Source organism: Pseudophryne corroboree, chromosome 6 (assembly GCF_028390025.1).
Source record: "Pseudophryne corroboree isolate aPseCor3 chromosome 6, aPseCor3.hap2, whole genome shotgun sequence".
In the NCBI taxonomy this organism is placed as follows: Eukaryota; Metazoa; Chordata; class Amphibia; order Anura; family Myobatrachidae; genus Pseudophryne; species Pseudophryne corroboree.
The window spans coordinates 2,422,630-2,446,592 of NC_086449.1; the positions used below are offsets into that span (position 1 = coordinate 2,422,630).

Below are 23,963 nucleotides of genomic sequence, written 5' to 3' on the forward strand. Positions count from 1 at the left end.
AAAAACACAGAGCAATTTGCAATAACGCAGAAGATTTTATTGTGTTGGTTTGGACACTTTCTGCATTTTGTCAGACTTTTCATGGAAATTACACCAAAACAGTCTAACTAAAAAGTTGAAATCTAATAATTTATTGCAATCTACATTACTCAATAGATATGTAGCCCTATATACGGTATGTACAGTTTTCGGGAACTCAAAGAGGATCGGAGGTCATGATCTACACCAGCGGTTGACAATCGGAGAAGGACCTGACAGAGGTGCATGGACTGGGTGGCCAGCTGGAGTCAGTTGGGAACTGAGCTTTTGGAAGTCATCCGTCGAAGGTCATCGGGGAGAAACCTGAACACGTGCCAGCCTTCCTCCTGCGACAGGTCGCGGGCACCCCTGGATTTATAGAAGGAGATGGCTGTTTGGTTCCAATCCAGGACGGACAACTGCAGACGGGCACACCCCAGAGACAGACAGGACTGTGCGAGCAATGAGGCAGTAATGGAAAGAGAAAGAATAGACCAACATGGTGAAAAACTACCATAACACACGACGCTAAAGGAGCCAACTCCACCCAGTCAGCTCATTATACATACATTCATTCTTATTAATTTATTTATATAGCTCCTTCATATTTTGTTATACAATCAGGCTACACGATTTGCACATCAGATTTCTACTGCCGCTCATGGCGCCATTTCTGGTTTCCCTCACGTTATCTGACCTTAATATCTCGTTATGTCATGGTGGAGCTGGGGTCTGTCAGTCCTTTCACCTATTATTATATTTATTGTACAGTACAGAATATAAAACATGCAGATTAATTTTTAGTTTAAGTACACTTAATATCCCCTGTGTAATAACTGCATAAAATACGGTATATTCACATTGATCCCGATAATTAAGCAATGAGTGCAAACATGACTGCAACGTTAGACGTGGGCTTGGTTATATACCTCATTTATCTGAAACCATAAGTCCCAGTGATACCCAAATCGCACGTACCCTGCATATTGACTTCATATATATTTTATGGATTTTGGGAAACCCCTAGCTGTTGTAGAAATATTAATTTTATGTCAAAACTAGATAAAATATGGGGAAGCTTTGGTTTCAGCTTTATGTGCAGTCACATCTGGTGGTTAGACTGATGAGTATAAGAGCAATACCCACTTATAGAATTCCTTACCATGCCCAATCGAACTCAACCGAGCTTGAAAGACATGAAATTCTCTCAGAAAATCCATTTTGTTACTGGCTCTTAACCTACTCCCAACTACAATGCTAACACTATTCACCCTACTCACACTGGTACACCCTCACAACTACCCTACTCCCACCTATACTACCATTTAGTAACGTACTCTCATACCTACCCTACTACCATCTATACTGCTCACACCTCCTCTACTCACACCTACCCTACTCACACTGCTACACCCTCACACCTACCCAACTCCCACCTATACTACCCCACACTGATAAACTCTTACACTTATTCTACTCCCACTGGTATACCCTCACACCTACCCTACTCCCAGTAATGTTCCTTCACACCTACCTTACTCCCACTTATACTACTCACTCACACTGGTACACCCTCACACCTTTCCAACTCCCACCTATACTACCCCTCACTGATAAACTCTTACACTTATCCTACTCCCACTGGTATACCCTCACACCTACCCTGCTACCAGTAATGTTCCCTCACACCTACCTTACTCCCACTTATACTACTCACACTGGTACACCCTCACACCTACCCTGCTACCAGTAATGTTCCCTCGCACCTACCTTACTCCCACTTATACTACTCACACTGGTACACCCTCACACCTACCCAAATCCCACCTATACTACCCCACACTGATACACCCTCACACTTACTCTACTCCCAATGGCATACCCTCACACCTACCCTACTCCCAGTAATGCTCCTTCACACCTACCTTACTCCCACTTATACTACTCACACTGGTACACCCTCACACCTCCCCTACTCCCACCTGTACCACTCACACTGGTACACCCTCACACCTACCCAAATCCCACCTATACTACCACACACTGATACACCCTCACACTTACCCTACTCCCAATGGCATACCCTCACACCTACCCTACTCCCAGTAATGCTCCTTCACACCTCCCAGCTATACTACTTACACTGGTTCACCCTCACACTTATCCTACACCCACATATACTATTCACACTGGTACACCCATACTACCATACACTAATGTACCCTCATACCTACCCTGATCCCATCTATACTGCTCACATCTTTTCTACTCACACCTACCCTACTCACACTGCTACACCCTCACATCTACCCAACTATCACCTATACTACCCCACACTGATATACCCTCACACTTACCCTACTCCCAGTAATGCTCCTTCACACCTACCTTACTCCCACTTATACTACTCACACTGGTACACCCTCACACCTCCCCTACTCCCACCTGTACCACTCACACTGGTACACCCTCACACCTACCCAAATCCCACCTATACTACCACACACTGATACACCCTCACACTTACCCTACTCCCAATGGCATACCCTCACACCTACCCTACTCCCAGTAATGCTCCTTCACACCTCCCAGCTATACTACTTACACTGGTTCACCCTCACACTTATCCTACACCCACATATACTATTCACACTGGTACACCCAAAATACCATACACTAATGTACCCTCATACCTACCCTGATCCCATCTATACTGCTCACATCTTTTCTACTCACACCTACCCTACTCACACTGCTACACCCTCACATCTACCCAACTATCACCTATACTACCCCACACTGATATACCCTCACACTTACCCTACTCCCAGTAATGCTCCCTCATGTCCTACCTTACTCCCGCATATACTACTCACACTGGTACACTCTCACACGTACCCTACTCCCACTGGTATACCCTCACACTTACCCTACTCCCAGCAATGCTCCCTCAAACCTACCCTACTCCCAGTATTGCTCCCTCACACCTACCTTACTCCCACCTATACTACTCACACTGGTACACCCTCACACCTCCCCTACTCCCACCTGTACTACTCACACTGTACACCCTCACACCTCCCCTACTCCCACCTATACTACCCCACACTGATACACCCTCACACCTCCCCTACTCCCACCTGTACTACTCACACTGATACACCCTCACACCTCCCCTACTCCTACCTCTACTACTCACACTGGTATACCCTCACACCTACCCTGCTCCCAGTAATGTTCCTTCACACCTACCTTACTCCCACTTATACTACTCACACTGGTACACCCTCACACCTACCCAAATTCCACCTATACTACCCCACACTGATACACCCTCACACTTACCCTACTCCCAATGGCATACCCTCACACCTACCTACTCCCAGTAATGCTCCTTCACATCTACCTTACTCCCAGCTATACTACTTACACTGGTTCACTCTCACACTTATCCTACACCCACATATACTATTCACACTGGTACACCCATACTACCATACACTAATGTACCCTCATACCTACCCTGATCCCATCTATACTGCTCACATCTTTTCTACTCACACCTACCCTACTCACACTGCTACACCCTCACATCTACCCAACTATCACCTATGCTACCCCACACTGATATACCCTCACACTTACCCTACTCCCAGTAATGCTCCCTCATGTCCTACCTTACTCCCACAGATACTACTCACACTGGTACACTCTCACACGTACCCTACTCCCACTGGTATAGCCTCAAACCAACCCTACTCCCTCACACCTACCTTACTCCCACCTATACTACTCACACTGGTACACCCTCACACCTACCCTACTCCCACCTATACTACCCCACACTGATACACCCTCACACTTACCCTACTCCCACTGGTATACCCTCACACCTACCCTACTCCCAGCAATGCTCCCTCAAACCTACCCTACTCCCAGTATTGCTTCCTCACACCTACCTTACTCCCACCTATACTACTCACACTGGTACACCCTCACACCTACCCTACTCCCAACTATACTACCCCACACTGATACACCCTCACACTTACCCTACTCCCACTGGTATACCCTCACACCTACCCTACTCCCAGCAATGCTTCCTCACACCTACCTTACTCCCACCTATACTACTCACACTGGTACACCCTCACACCTACCCTACTCCCACCTATACTACCCCACACTGATACACCCTCACACCTACCCTACTCCCACCTGTACTACTCACACTGATACACTCTCACGCGTACCCTACTCCCACTGGTATACCCTCACACCTACCCTACTCCCAGCAATGCTCCCTCAAACCTACCTTACTCCCAGTATTGCTCCCTGACACCTACCTTACTCCCACCTATACTACTCACACTGGTACACCCTCACACCTACCCTACTCCCACCTATACTACCCCACAATGATACACCCTCACACTTACCCTACTCTCACTGGTATACCATCGCCGCTACCCTACTCCCAGTAATGCTCCCTCACACCTACCTTTCTCCCACCTATACTACTCATACTGGTATACCCTCACACCTACCCTATTGCCACATGTAATAATCGCACTGGTACACCCTCATACCCACCCTACGTGCACCAATATTACACATATGGAATCTAACAAATAAATGACAATAATAATTTATAGCACTGTCCGCTGTCTATAAGTGTTTGTCACCACATCTGCCTAATGAGATTGTACACTCTCAGCGTAGTAACCTTTCCCGTTATATATTGTGATATTTGAATGAGCTATAATTTGCTATACATACTGTATTGTAAGGAGCGTTGTACAATGGGTGAGGTCACGGATTAAAAAAAGAAAACCATGAAAAGAGCAGTTGCCACCAGGTGACATTATGGAGCCAAACCATTGTCCCGCAGACCAATTATTAGCCGCCAGGAGACTCATATAGTATAAGAGAGGCTCATAGGGCACAGGAAGTATAGAGTGTAAGCTGTGTTAATGCTTCTATAGCGTTATATGTGAGCTATAGTACGTATGATAAATATAACCCCAATCGCCAAATATGAGTACAACCTGTAACATGTGGGCGGCCACTTCTGCCTGACACTCACCTCAGCGACAGCAGACATCAGCTTGGACCCGATCCCTTTACCTGCCAGAGACAACAGACAGAGGTGAAGGTAGGTCCGAAGACATGGGATGAAAATGACGTGTTTAGCGTATACATTGCTTACAGCACAAAAGCCCTGTCTACACATACAAATTATTATGTGGCTTTTGGAAGAGATTATAACAAGAGGACATCTGCTGAAAGTGGGCAGAGGAAGGCTCAGGGGAAATGTAAGTGAAATGACTTCACAGAAAGGGTAGTGGGCAAGTGTAAAAGCCTCCCGTCAGAGGTGGTAGAGGCTAAGATGGTAGAGCAATTTAAACTTCCTCTGTATAGGAATAAGGATCTTCTTACGCAGAAATAAGTATTAAATAGGGTTTGATGTAGAGTTTGCACCTACACTGTGTTTTGGTTTTGGATCTGTATTAACATTGGGGGTCATTCCGAGTTGTTCGCTAGCTGTTTTTGTTCGCAGCGCAGCGATTAGGTAAAAAAGCGGCACTTCAGCACATGCGTATGCGGCGCAATGCGCATGCGCAACGTACTTTCACAAAAGCCGATGCAGTTTCACACAAGGTCTAGCGACGCTTTTCAGTCGCACTGCTGGCCGCAGAGTGATTGACAGGAATGGGGCGTATCTGGGAGGTAACTGACCATTTTTGGGGAATGTGTGTAAAAACGCAGGCGTGTCAGATATAAACGCAGGCGTGCCTGGGGAAACGCAGGCATGGCTGGCCGAACGCAGGGCGTGTTCGTGACGTCAAAACAGGAACTAAACAGTCTGAAGTGATCGCAAGCTAGGAGTAAGTGTCGAGCTGCTCAGAAACTGCACAATCTGTTTTTGTAGCCACTCTGCGATCCTTTCGTTCGCACTTCTGCTAAGCTAAGATACACTCCCAGAGGGCGGCGGCATAGCGTTTACACTGCTGCTAAAATCAGCTAGCGAGAGAACAACTCGGAATGAGGGCCATTGTGTTTTGGTTTTGCTAAAACCGCCCTCATGTGTTTTGGATCTATTTTTGTTTTTCAAAAATTTATAAAAACTGCCCAAACCACATAATTTGGGCCTTTTTTTGTTCCTATAGTATTATTAACCTCAGTAATATTCATTTCCAACCAATTTTGACCAAATTTTGATCAACTCATAGTGCATAATATTTTTTTTCATCCAGTTAAGGCCAAAGGTTGCAGCAAGCTGGTTGGTTACTAAGTGACAGAGCAGCGGCACAAACACACTGCAGTTTATACCACATCTATGAAACATTGGAGGTCATTCCGAGTTGTTCGCTCGCAAGGCGATTTTAGCAGAGTTGCTCACGCTAAGCCGCCGCCTACTGGGAGTGAATTTAGCATCATAAAATTGCGAACGACGTATTCGCAATATTGCGATTACAAACTTCTTAGCAGTTTCAGAGTAGCTCCACACTTACTCGGCATCTGCGATCAGTTCAGTGCTTGTCGTTCCTGGTTTGACGTCACAAACACACCCAGCGTTCGCCCAGACACTCCCCCGTTTCTCCAGCCACTCCTGCGTTTTTTCCAGAAACGGTAGCGTTTTTCCCCACACGCCCATAAAACGCTGTGTTTGCGCCCACTAACACCCATTTCCTGTCAATCACTCTACGATCGCCTGAGCGATGAAAAAGCCGTGAGTAAAAATCCTAACTTCATAGCAAATTTACTTGGCGCAGTCGCAGTGCCGACATTGCGCATGCGCACTAAGCGGAAAATCGCTGCGATGCGATGAAATTTACCGAGCGAACAACTCGGAATGACCTCCATTGTCACACAGCAGTGGCAGAAAAGAAAGGACAGTGTGAGAAATGTCAGACTCACGCATAGCTAATGTGGACACTCCTAGACTCTCCTTAGTAATTTGGGAACACACAGTTTGAGCCTTAGTGTTCTTTTTTTTTTTTTTGGGGGGGGGGGGGGGGCACTAATTTGTCATATTTTGTTAAGGTGACACCTCTATACCTTTTTTAACATTGTAAAAGATTTTGATTGTGGGAGCCCTTTCCTAAACTTTCTGCCCCTTAGACTGCATTTAGTAGATGTTGTTCTATTATGACTGGCAGCAGCTGCAGCGCTAGTAGTTGGTTGCTGATCCTGCTCTTCTCTCCACTGATCATTGGGGGTCATTCCGAGTTGTTCGCTCGCAAGCTGCTTTTAGCAGCTTTGCAAACGCTAAGCCGCCGCCTACTGGGAGTGAATCTTAGCTTATCAAAATTGCGAACGAAAGATTAGCAAAATTGCGAATAGACACTTCTTAGCAGTTTCTGAGTAGTTCCACACTTACTCGGAATCTGCGATCAGTTCAGTGCTTGTCGTTCCTGGTTTGACATCACAAACACACCCAGCGTTCGCCCAGACACTCCTCCGTTTCTCCGGCCACTCCCGCGTTTTTCCCGGAAACGGTAGCGTTTTTTCGCACACACCCATAAAACGACCAGTTTCCGCCCAGAAGCACCCACTTCCTGTCAATCACATTACGATCATCAGAACGAAGAAAAAACCTTGTATTGCCGTGAGTAAATTACCTAACTGCATAGCAAATTTACTTGGCGCAGTCGCACTGCGGACATTGCGCATTAGCGACTAATCGCTCCGTTGTGAAAGAAAAATAACGAGCGAACAACTCGGGATGAGGGCCATTATCCATATCGATGAACACACACCAGTTATACAAAGAACAGTTCATTTTTTCTTTATTTTGCAAATGACAACTCACTGTGGAGTTATGTTTATGTGAAGTTGTGAACAAACGTAGTGGGGTACAGTACATGACACACCAGTTGTACAAAGAAAAGACAAAAAATGTAAAAACTCTTTAAACTATTTTTTTGCAAATGACAACTCCTGCTGCAGGGAGTCACACCGCTTAAATGTATGTGAACAAAGTCACAGTGGGGTCAGAGCACATGTTGTACAAAAAACCAGAAGAATTATATTTTACAAATGACAACTCAAAGTGGGGAATCACACTGCTTATATTTATGTGAACAAAGTCACAGTGGGGTGCAGCGCGCACTGGTTGTATAAGAAATAATAACAATTATTTTTTACTTTTTCTGCAAATGACAACTCACACAGCAGGGGGGACACACCACTTATATTTATGTGAAGTTGTGAACAAACGTAGTGATACAGTACAGCACACACAAGTTGTGCAATTTTGTCAAACTTTTTTTGGCAAATGACTGACAACTCACTGCAGACTCAGCCCTTATTTATGTGAAAAAATGCAGTGGGGTATGGCCTGTGTATGTATGTATATATATATATATATATATATATATATAAAACACCATGTGATGGCATGACATCTTCACATTCTTATTCACAAGAAGTCGAACGTGTTGCATAGTTGACATAGAAACCTGGTTCTAGTGTATACACAATAACACAGCAGTGTAACCAGCAGCATCTAAACAAAAGCAGGCATATAGGACATAGAAACAAAGATAAGTACACATATGTAGTTACAGTGAGGAAACAATTTGGTACAGCAAGGAGATCACTACGTAAAGAACTAGCAAATACAAAGAGAGTGTAAAGGGCACCAAATTATAGTTTATAAACTTGAACCAGGTTTCTATGCCGACCGTGAGGCACTTCCAGCTTTTTGTGATTGAGAATGTGCTAATGTCATGCCCTCACATGACATCATTACCTGGTACATGCCCCCAAACTAGTTTGCTCTAGGGAAGGCTATGCACCGTGTCCCGGGACCTTGTAGAAAAAACACACCAAACCATCAGGTGGTTCTGTACTGTGGATGGTGGAAAACCATCTGGTTCTCCACAATTGATGGTAAAAGTATTCATCATCAGTATAGAACATCAATGATTCTGACTCAGAGATTGGACTATAGCCATCCCTAGTTTGCTCTGTTTAAAACTGTTGCTGTAGTTACAGCTGACTAGTAAGGGTTTTTCCAACATCACCATGGCGACACCGCGTCACTTACATTTTCTTCACACTAGCTGGTGGATTGGATTACTATAAGTACTAATTGGTGCAGGTATAGAGGATACAAAGGCAGACCATGCATCTTTTGTGAGCAGCGAAACGGACGTAGGACTGTGACTATAGGAGGATGAATGGCTTTATTTTATCCTGACACCATGTAGGATATAAAGGCAGACCATGCATCTCTTGTGAGTAGCGAAACGGATGTAGGACTGTCACTATAGGAGGATGAATGGCTTTATTTTATCCTGACACTATGTTATATAGGATATAAAGGCAGACCATGCATCTTTTGTGAGCAGCGAAACGGACGTAGGACTGTGACTATAGGAGGATGAATGGCTTTATTTTATCCTGACACCATGTTATATAGGATATAAAGGCAGACCATGCACCTTTTGTGAGCAGTGAAACGCGCGTTGGGCTGACTAGCTTTATTTTACCTTGACACCACATTGATAAGTACTCTACTTCGCATGAATGCTGCTTATTTGTGATGACATGGTCAAGCATCCTACTATTGCTCCTTCAGGTTATTTTTGATGCTTCATTAGTAACTTTTTGCATCATATTGGATGTGCTGGCTCCTGCTTTGTTCTTGAAAACCATACTATATCCCAGGCACTCCATTTTAAGTCTATTCACTAGAACACGGGGGGAAGGGGGGGTTCTGAGTACCCTGCAAACATAACCACACTACCACCCCTAAATGGACCAATTTTATTTTATCCAGCAGTCAGCGATTGGAGCCCCACCCCCTCACGGCTATATATGCCGTGATTCGCAGTTCATTGGTGAGGGGCGGTACAATATGACATATTACTCACAGAATGGTGTCATATTGGCGGAGCCTAATGATGAACATTTTCCGGGCTCTGCCCAACCCCCAGCAATGCCAGCAGCCAGTGATCTCCTCCTGCAGCACCTGTCCTCAGGGCAGGCTCCAGGTGTCAGTGACATTGTAGAGTGTAAGCTTGCGAGCAGGGCCTTCCTAACTCTATGTCTGTCTGTTTTTACCCAGTTTTGTTCTATTACTGTTATTCTAATTGTAAAGTGCAACGGAATATGCTGCGCTATATAAGAAACTGTTAAATAAATAAATAATAATTGTAAGTGTGTATTTGTGGGTATACTGTTTGTATGTGTGTAGGTGTTCTATGTGTGTGTGTGTGTGTGTGTGTGTGTGTGTATATATGTGTGTGTGTTTCCTATGTGTGTGTATATGTATGAGTTTTATGTATGTGTTCTATGTGTGTGTGTATAACTATATATATATATATGCATCTGTTTATGTGTGCGTTTGTGTGTATGTGTTCTAAGTAACGTTTGTGTGTGTGTATATATATATATATATATATATATATACACTGCTCAAAAAAATAAAGGGAACACTTAAACAACACAATGCAACTCCGAGTCAATCACACTTCTGTGAAATCAAACTGTCCACTTAGGAAGCAACACTGATTGACAATCAATTTCACATGCTGTTGTGCAAATGGCATAGACAACAGGTGGAAATTATAGGCAATTAGCAAGACACCCCCAATAAAGGAGTTGTTCTGCAGGTGGTGACCACAGACCACTTCTCAGCTCCTATGCTTTCTGGCTGATGTTTTGGTCACTTTTGAAAGCTGGCGGTGCTTTCACTCTAGTGGTAGCATGAGACGGAGTCTGCAACCCACACAAGTGGCTCAGGTAGTGCAGCTCATCCAGGATGGCACATCAATGCGAGCTGTGGCAAGAAGGTTTGCTGTGTCTGTCAGCGTAGTGTCCAGAGCATGGAGACGCTACCAGGAGACAGGCCAGTACATCAGGAGACGTGGAGGAGGCCGTAGGAGGGCAACAACCCAGCAGCAGGACCGCTTCGTCCGCCTTTGTGCAAGGAGGAACAGGAGGAGCACTGCCAGAGCCCTGCAAAATGACCTCCAGCAAGCCACAAATGTGCATGTGTCTACTCAAATGATCAAAAACAGACTCCATGAGGGTGGTATGAGAGCCCGATGTCCACAGGTGGGGGTTGTGCTTACAGCCCAACACCGTGCAGGTTGTTTGGCATTTGCCAGAGAACACCAAGATTGGCAAATTCGCCACTGGCGCCCTGTGCTCTTCACAGATGAAAGCAGGTTCTCACTGAGCACATGTGACAGACGTGACAGAGTCTGGAGACGCCAAGGAGAACGTTCTGCTGCCTGCCACATCATCCAGCATGACCGGTTTGGCAGTGGGTCAGTAATGGTGTGGGGTGGCATTTCTTTGGGGGGCCGCACAGCCCTCCATGTGCTCGCCAGAGGTAGCCTGACTGCCATTAGGTACCGAGATGAGATCCTCAGACCCCTTGTGAGACCATATGCTGGTGCGGTTGGCCCTGGGTTCCTCCTAATGCAAGACAATGCTAGACCTCATGTGGCTGGAGTGTGTCAGCAGTTCCTGCAAGACGAAGGCATTGATGCTATGGACTGGCCCGCCCGTTCTCCAGACCTGAATCCAATTGAGCACATCTGGGACATCATGTCTCGCTCCATCCACCAACGCCACGTTGCACCACAGACTGTCCAGGAGTTGGCGGATGCTTTAGTCCAGGTCTGGGAGGAGATCCCTCAGGAGACCATCCGCCACCTCATCAGGAGCATGCCCAGGTGTTGTAGGGAGGTCATACAGGCACGTGGAGGCCACACACACTACTGAGCCTCATTCTGACTTGTTTTAAGGACATTACATCAAAGTTGGATCAGCCTGTAGTGTGTTTTTCCACTTTAATTTTGAGGGTGACTCCAAATCCAGACCTCCATGGGTTAATAAATTTGATTTCCATTGATAATATTTGTGTGATTTTGTTGTCAGCACATTCAACTATGTAAAGAACAAGGGCCCTCATTCCGAGTTGATCGCTCGCAAGGCGAATGTAGCAGAGTTACACACGCTAAGCCGCCGCCTACTGGGAGTGAATCTTAGCTTCTTAAATGTGCGACCGATGTATGCGCAATATTGCGATCACAAACGACTTAGCAGTTTTAGAGTAGCTTCAGACTTACTCTGCCTGTGCGATCAGTTCAGTGCTTGTCGTTCCTGGCTGACGTCACAAACACACCCAGCGTTCGCCCAGACACTCCCACCGTTTCTCCGGCCACTCCTGCGTTTTTTCCGGAAACGGTAGCGTTTTCAGCCACACGCCCCTAAAACGCCGTGTTTCCGCCCAGTAACACCCATTTCCTGTCAATCACAATGCGAACGTCGGAGCGATGAAAAAGCCGTGAGTAAACTTACTTTCTTCATAGTACAGTTACTTGGCGCAGTCGCAGTGCGAACATTGCGCATGCGCGCTAAGAGAATTCTCACTGCGATGCGATGAAAAACTCTGAGCGAACAACTCGGAATGAGGGCCAAAGTATTTAATAAGAATATTTCATTCATTCAGATCTAGGATGTGTTATTTTAGTGTTCCCTTTGAGCAGTGTATATATATATATATATATATATATATATATATATATATATCCGTGTGTGTCCTGCACTCACATCCAAATTAGAGTCAATTTTCGGGGTGCTGCCACTATAATTGGTGAGTCCACATAAATACACCAAAGTCCAGTAGTCTAGGGGGCACTCTCCTCAAATAGTCCAAAGGATGTAATAGTTCAACTTTCAGCTATTCATGACTTTATTCAAGAACACGAATTTTAATCAAGACAAGTCTCATTGATATTCAACCATAATGAATCCAAGTAACAACGGAGAATAGTGGTAGGGTGTCAACAGCTCCTAAACATATCCAATATTAGATTCAAGGCAGAAAGTAGCAGCATTGAATGGATCCCATTAATGTCAGTGTCTGGACCCATTAGGTTTCCAGGTGGAAATAAATACAAGATCATAAACCACCCAACAGGACATAGACATCATGTTCCACCAGCTTGTTGGGTGGTTTATGATTTTGTATTTATTTGTCTGACCGATCGTATAATCTTGGGTGTGTGTTTCTGTGCCAGATTATTCCGGTTTACCGGCGACATGCTCGATCATACGCACTATACAATAAAAGTGTCAGAGCGCCGGATTATTGTGGTATAGTGTGTACCTAGCTATTAGGTTCCCTGAGGACTGAGTTTGGGAAACACTGTATATTACAGACACTACATGTTACCTACCTCTATACTGTGGCGTGACGTATAGATCCTCCAGATATAGCGACCGCCCCTCCCAGGTGCTATAGATAAAGTACGTCAGAGCGTATCCCGCTAGCTGAGGACCTGGAACATACAGTATACACTTAGTGCAGCGAGGTCACAACTCGCTGTATATACAGGACGCAACGTATTCTGCAACACTTTATTATCTACGTATTAATGGCTTTACTAAAACTCATGAAAAATAAATTCCTTATTCACATATTTAATGGAGCTGAAAGTGCGTTTATTTGTGTGCGGCTGGGAATCAGTCCGAGTCAGGTGCACGCGCGTCTTTTGTCAGCGCCGCGTCTGCGCCTTTATGCTATGCCGCAGCTGAGAATCCCACTTGCACTGTCTACATCTGCCTAGCCACCCCCAGTGAACACTCACTAAAATCCACACTCCCTGCAGCCAAATTCCTTCTGCATCTCTATGCGGAAACAATCGCAAAACACGCACAGCACGTAAAACTGCGCCCATACAGCGAATGCCAGAAGCCTGACACCTAGTGGTGGAGATGTGTATTGTAATGTGTACAATACACAGAGACACCAAAGATCTGACCTCACAGCCGCCTCCGAGGTGACTTTGGCTTCAGTGGAAATAAATAGATACAAATGGTCGCTTGCAAAAGAGCAAAATCCCAGAGGAATGCCGGGAACAACCTTCCAATATATCCTTCATGCAAGCCATGCAGGATATGTCGCTAGCGGATCAGCGGGAGTGTGCACCGGGAATGTCTGTCTATGGCGCCATTCACACACCTATCCGGGGAGCCCTGCAGCACAGCCAATGCTGATATATCATCCAGATACAGTATATCAGCAGTCACCCCTGAGTGTGATGTCACCAGCGGGAGGGGAAAATCAGATGTCCCTGCTGCCAGGCATACCGGCGACGCACTGGGGTGTAGGCATACCGGCGACGCACTGGGGTGTAGGCATACCGGCGACGCACTGGGGTGTAGGTATATACCTGCGTATCGGTGTTTACCAGAAATGTGCAGATTATTACTGGGTCCCCGATAGACCCCATCATCCTGCACTATTATCGCCGCTGCTCTGTGCCCCATCTCTATAACCCCCTGGTCACCAGATGGGGTAGATCCTGGGGCGGAGGCGCGCCCCTCTAGTGCACTACCCCACCCTTTTCTGCTTTCTGGAAGGTTCTCTTACCGGCCGCCATCCTGTCCTCATCTTCACATTCTGCCACCAGACAACGAAAGAGGGGTGCTGTCTCCCCGAAGCCGTCACGTAGGAGATCTGAGGATGAACCAACAATTACCCCTCTATCCTAATACCCCTCTATCCTAATTACCCCTCTATCCCGTCACTAACCAGCTCTCACTGGCCGACACCCGTAATATCATATACAAGTACCCCACCACTATCCAAATACCCCACTGTAACAATTACCCCACTGAAAAAATTACCCCACTGAAAAAATTACCCCACTGTCCCATCACTATCCAAATACCCATTATTGCATTAGTTTACATTAGGTACACAGTGATATATCCTGCAGATTATTACATTACTGACCTCTCTAGTGATCTGCAGAACATTGCTCTGTCCCATCTACCCCCTGACAGGTACATAGTGATATATCCTGCAGATTATTACATTACTGACCTCTCTAGTGATCTGCAGAACATTGCTCTGTCCCATCTACCCCCTGACAGGTACACAGTGATATATCCTGCAGATTATTACATTACTGACCTCTCTAGTGATCTGCAGAACATTGCTCTGTCCCATCTACCCCCTGACAGGTACACAGTGATATATCCTGCAGATTATTACATTACTGACCTCTCTAGTGATCTGCAGAACATTGCTCTGTCCCATCTACCCCCTGACAGATACATAGTGATATATCCTGCAGATTATTACATTACTGACCTAGCTAGTGATCTGCAGAACATTGCTCTGTCCCATCTACCCCCTGACAGGTACATAGTGTTATATCCTGCAGATTATTACACTACTGACCTCTCTAGTGATCTGCAGAACATTGCTCTGTCCCATGTACCCCCTGACAGGTACATAGTGATATATCCTGCAGACTATTACATTACTGACCTCTCTAGTGATCTGCAGAACATTGCTCTGTCCCATGTACCCCCTGACAGGTACATAGTGATATATCCTGCAGATTATTACATTGCTGACCTCTCTAGTGACCTGCAGAACATTGCTCTGTCCCATCTACCCCCTGACAGTTACATAGTGATATATCCTGCAGATTATTACACTACTGACCTCTCTAGTGATCTGCAGAACATTGCTCTGTCCCATGTACCCCCTGACAGGTACATAGTGATATATCCTGCAGACTATTACATTACTGACCTCTCTAGTGATCTGCAGAACATTGCTCTGTCCCATGTACCCCCTGACAGGTACATAGTGATATATCCTGCAGATTATTACATTACTGACCTCTCTAGTGACCTGCAGAACATTGCTCTGTCCCATGTACCCCCTGACAGGTACATAGTGATATATCCTGCAGATTATTACATTACTGACCTCTCTAGTGATCTGCAGAACATTGCTCTGTCCCATGTACCCCCTGACAGGTACATAGTGATATATCCTGCAGACTATTACATTACTGACCTCTCTAGTGATCTGCAGAGCATTGCTCTGTCCCATCTACCCCCTGACAGGTACATAGTGTTATATCCTGCAGATTATTACACTACTGACCTCTCTAGTGATCTGCAGAACATTGCTCTGTCCCATCTACCCCCTGACAGATACATACATAGTGATATATCCTGCAGACTATTACATTACTGACCTCTCTAGTGATCTGCAGCACATTGCTCTGTCCCATCTACCCCCTGACAGATACATAGTGATATATCCTGCAGACTATTACATTACTGACCTCTCTAGTGATCTGCAGAACATTGATGGATGGATACACCGGATATATACGCTCCCATATACCATATATTTCTGATGGCAGATTGGTTTGGGATACATAGTGGGGCCCCCAGGTCACATGAACAAGTAATCGTCACTAACATTATCCCTCCCTATTTCTCTCCCACCCAGGCTGCGGCGGTCACCGGTTGCTCCTCGCACCATTCCACACCTTGTGCTGTAATCTTCACCTGATCCGGTAACTTCTCGTAGTCAGCCAGCTCCTGGAACAGAGGACACACAGCTTGGTACGGACATGTGAAGCCGAAATAAAGAAAGCTACGAGCTGGCGTACACCCGCTAAGTATAAATGTGTAGCTATAGGTGCACGATAAACATTATGGGTTATTACAGAGCAAAACACACAATAAATGAACCAAATACAAAATCTTGTAACCCTCCCCCCCGGAGGTAATGTTATTTTTAAAGTAATATATTCTTTTTTTTACAGGTGAACTACTGGTCCCAGCAAGCCTGCCAAAGCAGGATGGCACTCGTTGAACCACAAATCTCACACCATCCTCTGCCTCTTTCTCAGCTCAGCCGTTGACCCTTTCTCAAGTGCTAGCGATGTCATGCGCAATTGCGAACGCCATCGGATGCTTGGGTTTGTGCGTGCGCAGTAAGGGTGTGTATGAATACTAGCAAAGACGTATGCTGGACTGCGGGAACCTAGATGCTGCGTCTATTCCTGCATCAGGCCCATTATACTATTGCACTGTGACTGCAAGACAGCTGGAAACCCCCCCCAGTCTTACACACACTATCATCACTAGTGGGGAATGGCCACAGGACGTAGCAATGTGTCAGCAAGCACCACTGTCTGCAAGTAAGGCTCATCAGGGTCAGGGGGCAGGCATTGCATTATGGGGGTTATTCAGGTATGTTAACAAACCAATAAAGCACACTAATGGGCAAGGGCATGCGGCACTGCAGGTGTGGCAGATGTAACATGTGCAGAGAGAGTTAGATCTGGGTGGATTATATTAATTCTGTGCAGGGTAAATACTGTCTGCTTTATTTTTACACTGCAATTTAGATTTCAGTTTGATCACACCCCACCCAAATCTAACTCTCTCTGCACATGTTATATCTGCCCTACCTGCAGTGCAGCATGGTGTTACCCAGGTCTCTCTGCACGTTACATCTGTCCAACCCGTAGTGCAGCATGGTGTTACCCAGGTCTCTCTGCACGTTACATCAGCCCCACCTGCAGTGCAACATGGTGTTACCCAGGTCTCTCTGCACATGTTATATCTGCCCCACCTGCAGTGTAGCATGGTGTTACCCAGGTCTCTATCTGCCCCACCTGCAGTGCAGCGTGGTGTTACCCAGGTCTCTATGTACATGTTACATCTGGCCCACCTGCAGTGTAGCATGGTGTTACCCAGGTCTCTCTGCACATATTACATCTGCCCCACCTGCAATGCAGCGTGGTGTTACCCAGGTCTCTCTGCACAGGTTACATCTGCCCTACCTGCAGTGCTATATGGTGTTACCCAGGTCTCTCTGTACATTTTACATCAGCCCCACCGCAGTACAACATGGTGTTACCCAGGTCTCTCTGCACGTTACATCAGCCCCACCTGCAGTGCAACATGGTGTTACCCAGGTCTCTCTGCACATGTTATATCTGCCCCACCTGCAGTGTAGCATGGTGTTACCCAGGTCTCTATATGCCCCACCTGCAGTGCAGCGTGGTGTTACCCAGGTCTCTATGTACATGTTACATCTGGCCCACCTGCAGTGTAGCATGGTGTTACCCAGGTCTCTCTGCACATATTACATCTGCCCCACCTGCAATGCAGCGTGGTGTTACCGAGGTCTCTCTGCACAGGTTACATCTGCCCCACCTGCAGTGTAGCATGGTGTTGCCCAGGTCTCTCTACACATGTTACATCTGCCCCACATGCAGTGCAGCATGGTGTTACCCAGTTCTCTGTATATGTTACATTTTCCCCACCCCCTGCAGTGTAGCATGGTGTTACAAGGGTCTCTCTTCACATGTTACATCTGCCTCAACTGCAGTGCAGCGTGGTGTTACCCAGCTCTCTATGCACATGTTACATCTGCCCCACCTGCAGTGTAGCATGGGGTTACTCAGTTATCTCTATACATGTTACATCTGCCCCACCTGCAGTGTAGCATGGGGTTACTGTTACATCTGCCCCACCTGCAGTGTAGCATGGGGTTACTCAGTTATCTCTATACATGTTACATATGCCTAACTGCAGTGCAGCATGGTGTTACCCAGGTCTTTATGACATGTTACATCTGCCCCACCTGTAGTGCAGCATGGTGTCACCCAGGTCTCTCTGCACATGTTACATCTGCCCCACCTGTAGTGCAGCATGGTGTCACCCAGGTCTCTCTGCACGTCACATCTGCCCCACCTGTAGTGCAGCATGGTGTCACCCAGGTCTCTGTGCACATGTTATATCTGCCCCACCTGCAGTGCAGCATGGTGTTACCGAGGTCTCTCTGCACATATTGCACCTGCCCCACCTGCAGTGCAGCATGGTGTTACCGAGGTCTCTCTGCACATGTTGCATCTGCCCCACCTGCAGTGCAGTATGGTGTTACCGAGGTCTCTCTGCACATGTTGCATCTGCCCCACCTGCAGTGCAGCATAGTATCACCCAGGTCTCTCTGCACATGTTACATCTGCCCCACCCGCAGTGCAGCATGGTGTCACCCAGGTCTCTGTGCACATGTTATATCTGCCCCACCTGCAGTGCAGCATGGTGTTACCCAGGTCTCTCTGCATGTGTTGCATCTGCCCCACCTGCAGTGCAGCATGGTGTTACCCAGGTCTCTCTGCATGTGTTGCATCTGCCCCACCGGCAGTGCAGCATGGTGTCACCCAGGTCTCTCTGCACATGTTACATCTGCCCCACCTGCAGTGCAGCATGGTGTCACCCAGGTCTCTCTGTACATGTTACATCTGCACCACCCGCAGTGCAGCATGGTGTCACCCAGGTCTCTGTGCACATGTTACATCTGCCCCACCTGCAGTGCAGCATGGTGTCACCCAGGTCTCTCTGTACATGTTACATCTGCCCCACCCGCAGTGCAGCATGGTGTCACCCAGGTCTCTGTGCACATGTTACATCTGCCCCACCTGCAGTGCACATGGTGTTACCCAGGTCTCTCTGCACATGTTGCATCTGCCCCACCTGCAGTGCAGCATGGTGTTACCGAGGTCTCTCTGCACATGTTGCATCTGCCCCACCTGCAGTGCAGCATGGTGTTACCGAGGTCTCTCTGCACATGTTGCATCTGCCCCACCTGCAGTGCAGCATGGTGTTACCGAGGTCTCTCTGCACATGTTGCATCTGCCCCACCTGCAGTGCAGCATGGTGTCACCCAGGTCTCTCTGCACATGTTACATCTGCCCCATCCGCAGTGCAGCATGGTGTCACCCAGGTCTCTCTGCACATGTTACATCTGCCCCACCTGTAGTGCAGCATGGTGTCACCCAGGTCTCTCTGCACGTCACATCTGCCCCACCTGTAGTGCAGCATGGTGTCACCCAGGTCTCTGTGCACATGTTATATCTGCCCCACCTGCAGTGCAGCATGGTGTTACCGAGGTCTCTCTGCACATGTTGCATCTGCCCCACCTGCAGTGCAGCATGGTGTTACGGAGGTCTCTCTGCACATGTTGCATCTGCCCCACCTGCAGTGCAGCATGGTGTTACCGAGGTCTCTCTGCACATGTTGCATCTGCCCCACCTGCAGTGCAGCATGGTGTCACCCAGGTCTCTCTGCACATGTTACATCTGCCCCACCTGTAGTGCAGCATGGTGTCACCCAGGTCTCTCTGCATGTCACATCTGCCCCACCTGTAGTGCAGCATGGTGTCACCCAGGTCTCTGTGCACATGTTATATCTGCCCCACCTGCAGTGCAGCATGGTGTTACCCAGGTCTCTCTGCACATATTGCACCTGCCCCACCTGCAGTGCAGCATGGTGTTACCGAGGTCTCTCTGCACATGTTGCATCTGCCCCACCTGCAGTGCACATGGTGTTACCCAGGTCTCTATGCACGTTACATCTGCCCCACCTGCAGTGCAGCATGGTGTTACCCAGGTCTCTCTGCACATGTTGCATCTGCCCCACCTGCAGTGCACATGGTGTTACCCAGGTCTCTCTGCACATGTTACATCTGTCCCACCGCGCAGTGCAGCATGGTGTCACCCAGGTCTCTGTGCACATGTTATATCTGCCCCACCTGCAGTGCAGCATGGTGTTACCCAGGTCTCTCTGCATGTGTTGCATCTGCCCCACCTGCAGTGCAGCATGGTGTTACCGAGGTCTCTCTGCACATGTTGCATCTGCCCCACCAGCAGTGCAGCATGGTGTTACCGAGGTCTCTCTGCACATGTTGCATCTGCCCCACCGGCAGTGCAGCATGGTGTCACCCAGGTCTCTCTGCACATGTTACATCTGCCCCACCTGCAGTGCAGCATGGTGTCACCCTGGTCTCTCTGTACATGTTACATCTGCCCCACCCGCAGTGCAGCATGGTGTCACCCAGGTCTCTGTGCACATGTTACATCTGCCCCACCTGCAGTGCAGCATGGTGTCACCCAGGTCTCTCTGTACATGTTACATCTGCCCCACCCGCAGTGCAGCATGGTGTCACCCAGGTCTCTGTGCACATGTTACATCTGCCCCACCTGCAGTGCACATGGTGTTACCCAGGTCTCTCTGCACATGTTGCATCTGCCCCAGCTGCAGTGCAGCATGGTGTTACCGAGGTCTCTCTGCACATGTTGCATCTGCCTCACCTGCAGTGCAGCATGGTGTTACCGAGGTCTCTCTGCACATGTTGTATCTGCCCCACCTGCAGTGCAGCATGGTGTTACCGAGGTCTCTCTGCACATGTTGCATCTGCCCCACCTGCAGTTCAGCATGGTGTCACCCAGGTCTCTCTGCACATGTTACATCTGCCCCACCCGCAGTGCAGCATGGTGTCACCCAGGTCTCTGTGCACATGTTACATCTGCCCCACCTGCAGTGCAGCATGGTGTCACCCAGGTCTCTCTGTACATGTTACATCTGCCCCACCCGCAGTGCAGCATGGTGTCACCCAGGTCTCTGTGCACATGTTACATCTGCCCCACCTGCAGTGCACATGGTGTTACCCAGGTCTCTCTGCACATGTTGCATCTGCCCCAGCTGCAGTGCAGCATGGTGTTACCGAGGTCTCTCTGCACATGTTACATCTGCCCCACCCGCAGTGCAGCATGGTGTCACCCAGGTCTCTGTGCACATGTTACATCTGCCCCACCTGCAGTGCAGCATGGTGTCACCCAGGTCTCTCTGTACATGTTACATCTGCCCCACCCGCAGTGCAGCATGGTGTCACCCAGGTCTCTGTGCACATGTTACATCTGCCCCACCTGCAGTGCACATGGTGTTACCCAGGTCTCTCTGCACATGTTGCATCTGCCCCAGCTGCAGTGCACCATGGTGTTACCGAGGTCTCTCTGCACATGTTGCATCTGCCTCACCTGCAGTGCAGCATGGTGTTACCGAGGTCTCTCTGCACATGTTGCATCTGCCCCACCTGCAGTGCAGCATGGTGTTACCGAGGTCTCTCTGCACATGTTGCATCTGCCCCACCTGCAGTTCAGCATGGTGTCACCCAGGTCTCTCTGCATATGTTACATCTGCCCCACCCGCAGTGCAGCATGGTGTCACCCAGGTCTCTGTGCACGTTACATCTGCCCCACCTGCAGTGCACATGGTGATGCCCAGTTGTGCGCTTGTTTGCTTTGGTAAGAAACCTGGATAAGGCCCTGTACTATCTGCACCGCTGGGTTACAATTCCGGATCATGGCTGGTCATGTGACATGTGTCCCCCCTCCATTCCCCCCCCCCCCCCCCCCGCCCCCTCCCCCACGTGCAGACCCTGGGACTGGACGGGACACCAGGGACAGGTGTCACCCCCACAGCTGCCTCTCACCTGTATCATCCGCATAATCTCCTGGCAGTCCCCCAACTCCGCAGCTCTCACCCTGTACCCGGCCATTGTGTGACACTCTGCAGACACCCCTCCCCCAGCCGCTGCCGCAGGGACAAGGTGCACACAGGGGGGGAGAGTGTATTGCTGCTTCAATGCATGTGTGTGTCACTGTGTACTTATATCATTGTGTTTCACCAGTGTATGTGTGTGTATATGGGTGTATGTTACTAGTGTGTGTGTGTGTGTGTGTGTGTGTGTGTGTGTGTGTGTGTGTGTGTGTGTGTGTGTGTGTGTACTGTATGTACAGTGTCAGTATGTGAGTGTATCATTGTGTGTGACCAGTGTGTGTGTGTGTGTGTAGATCGGTGCATGTTACTAGTGTGTGTGTGTGTGTGTATGTGTGTGTGTGTGTGTGTGTGTGTGTGTGTGTGTGTGTGTATATGGGTGTATGTTACTAGTGTATGTGTGTGTGTATATTGGTGTATGATACTAGTGTGTGTGTACTGTATATACAGTGTCAGTATGTGAGTGTATCATTGTGTGTGTGTGTGTGTGTGTGTGTGTGTGTGTGTGTGTGTGTGTGTGTGTGTGTGTATATGGGTGTATGTTACGTGTGTGTGTGTGTGTGTGTGTGTGTGTGTGTGTGTGTGTGTGTGTGTGTACTGTATGCAGTGTCAGTATGTGAGTGTATCATTGTGTGTGACCAGTGTGTGTGTGTGTGTGTGTGTGTGTGTGTGTGTGTGTGTGTGTGTGTGTGTGTGTGTGTGTGTGTGTGTGCGTATGGGTGTATGTTACTAGTGTGTGTGTGTGTGTGTGTGTGTGTGTGTGTGTGTGTGTGTGTGTATATGGGTGTATGTTACTAGTGTGTGTGTGTGTGTGTGTGTGTGTGTGTGTGTGTGTGTGTACTGTATGCAGTGTCAGTATGTGAGTGTATCATTGTGTGTGACCAGTGTGTGTGTGTGTGTGTGTGTGTGTGTGTGTGTGTGTGTGTGTGTGTGTGTGTGTGTGTGTGTGTGTGTGTGCGCGTATGGGTGTATGTTACTAGTGTGTGTGTGTGTGTGTGTGTGTGCGCGTATGGGTGTATGTTACTAGTGTGTGTGTGTGTGTGTGTGTGTGTGTGTGTGTGTGTGTGTGTGTGTGTGTGTGTACTGTATGTAGTGTCAGTATGTGAGTGTATCATTGTGTGTGACCAGTGCGTGTGTGTGTGACCAGTGCGTGTGTGTGTGTGTGTGTGTGTGTGTGTGTGTGTGTGTGTGTGTGTGTGTGTGTGTGTAGATCGGTGTATGTTACTAGTGTGTGTGTGTGTGTGTGTGTGTGTGTGTGTGTGTGTGTATATGGGTGTATGTTACTAGTGTATGTGTGTGTGTGTATATGGGTGTATGATACTAGTGTGTGTGTACTGTATATACAGTGTCAGTATGTGAGTGTATCATTGTGCGTGACCAGTGTGTGTGTGTGTGTGTGTGTGTGTGTGTGTACTGTGTGTGTGTGTGTGTGTGTGTGTATGGGTGTATGTTACTAGTGTGTGTGTGTGTGTGTGTGTGTGTGTGTGTGTGTGTGTGTGTGTGTGTGTGTGTACTGTATGTGCAGTGTCAGTATGTGAGTGTATCATTGTGTATGACCAGTGTATATGTGTGTATATGGGTGTATGTTACTGGTGTGTGTGTGTACTGTATGTACAGTGTCAGTATTTGAGTGTATCATTGTGTGTGACCAGTGTATATGTGTATATGGGTGCATGTTACGTGTGTGTGTGTGTGTGTGTGTGTGTGTGTGTGTGTGTGTGTGTGTGTGTGTGTACTGTGTGTGTGTA

General features: G+C 47.7%; 1 protein-coding gene across 1 annotated transcript; it reads right to left on the minus strand.

Annotated features, from left to right (window-relative positions):
- Positions 1-15: 15 nt before the first annotated feature.
- On the minus strand, positions 16-22,481 carry SAT2 (spermidine/spermine N1-acetyltransferase family member 2). Its single transcript, XM_063930677.1, has 6 exons — positions 22,151-22,481; positions 16,350-16,401; positions 14,420-14,506; positions 13,224-13,325; positions 5,105-5,145; positions 16-470 (listed from the first exon to the last, which is right to left on the minus strand). The coding sequence occupies exons 1-6, from the start codon at positions 22,214-22,216 to the stop codon at positions 288-290; spliced, it is 531 nt and encodes a 176-aa protein (XP_063786747.1). The 5' UTR covers positions 22,217-22,481; the 3' UTR covers positions 16-287.
- Between the last annotated feature and the right edge of the window lie 1,482 nt (positions 22,482-23,963).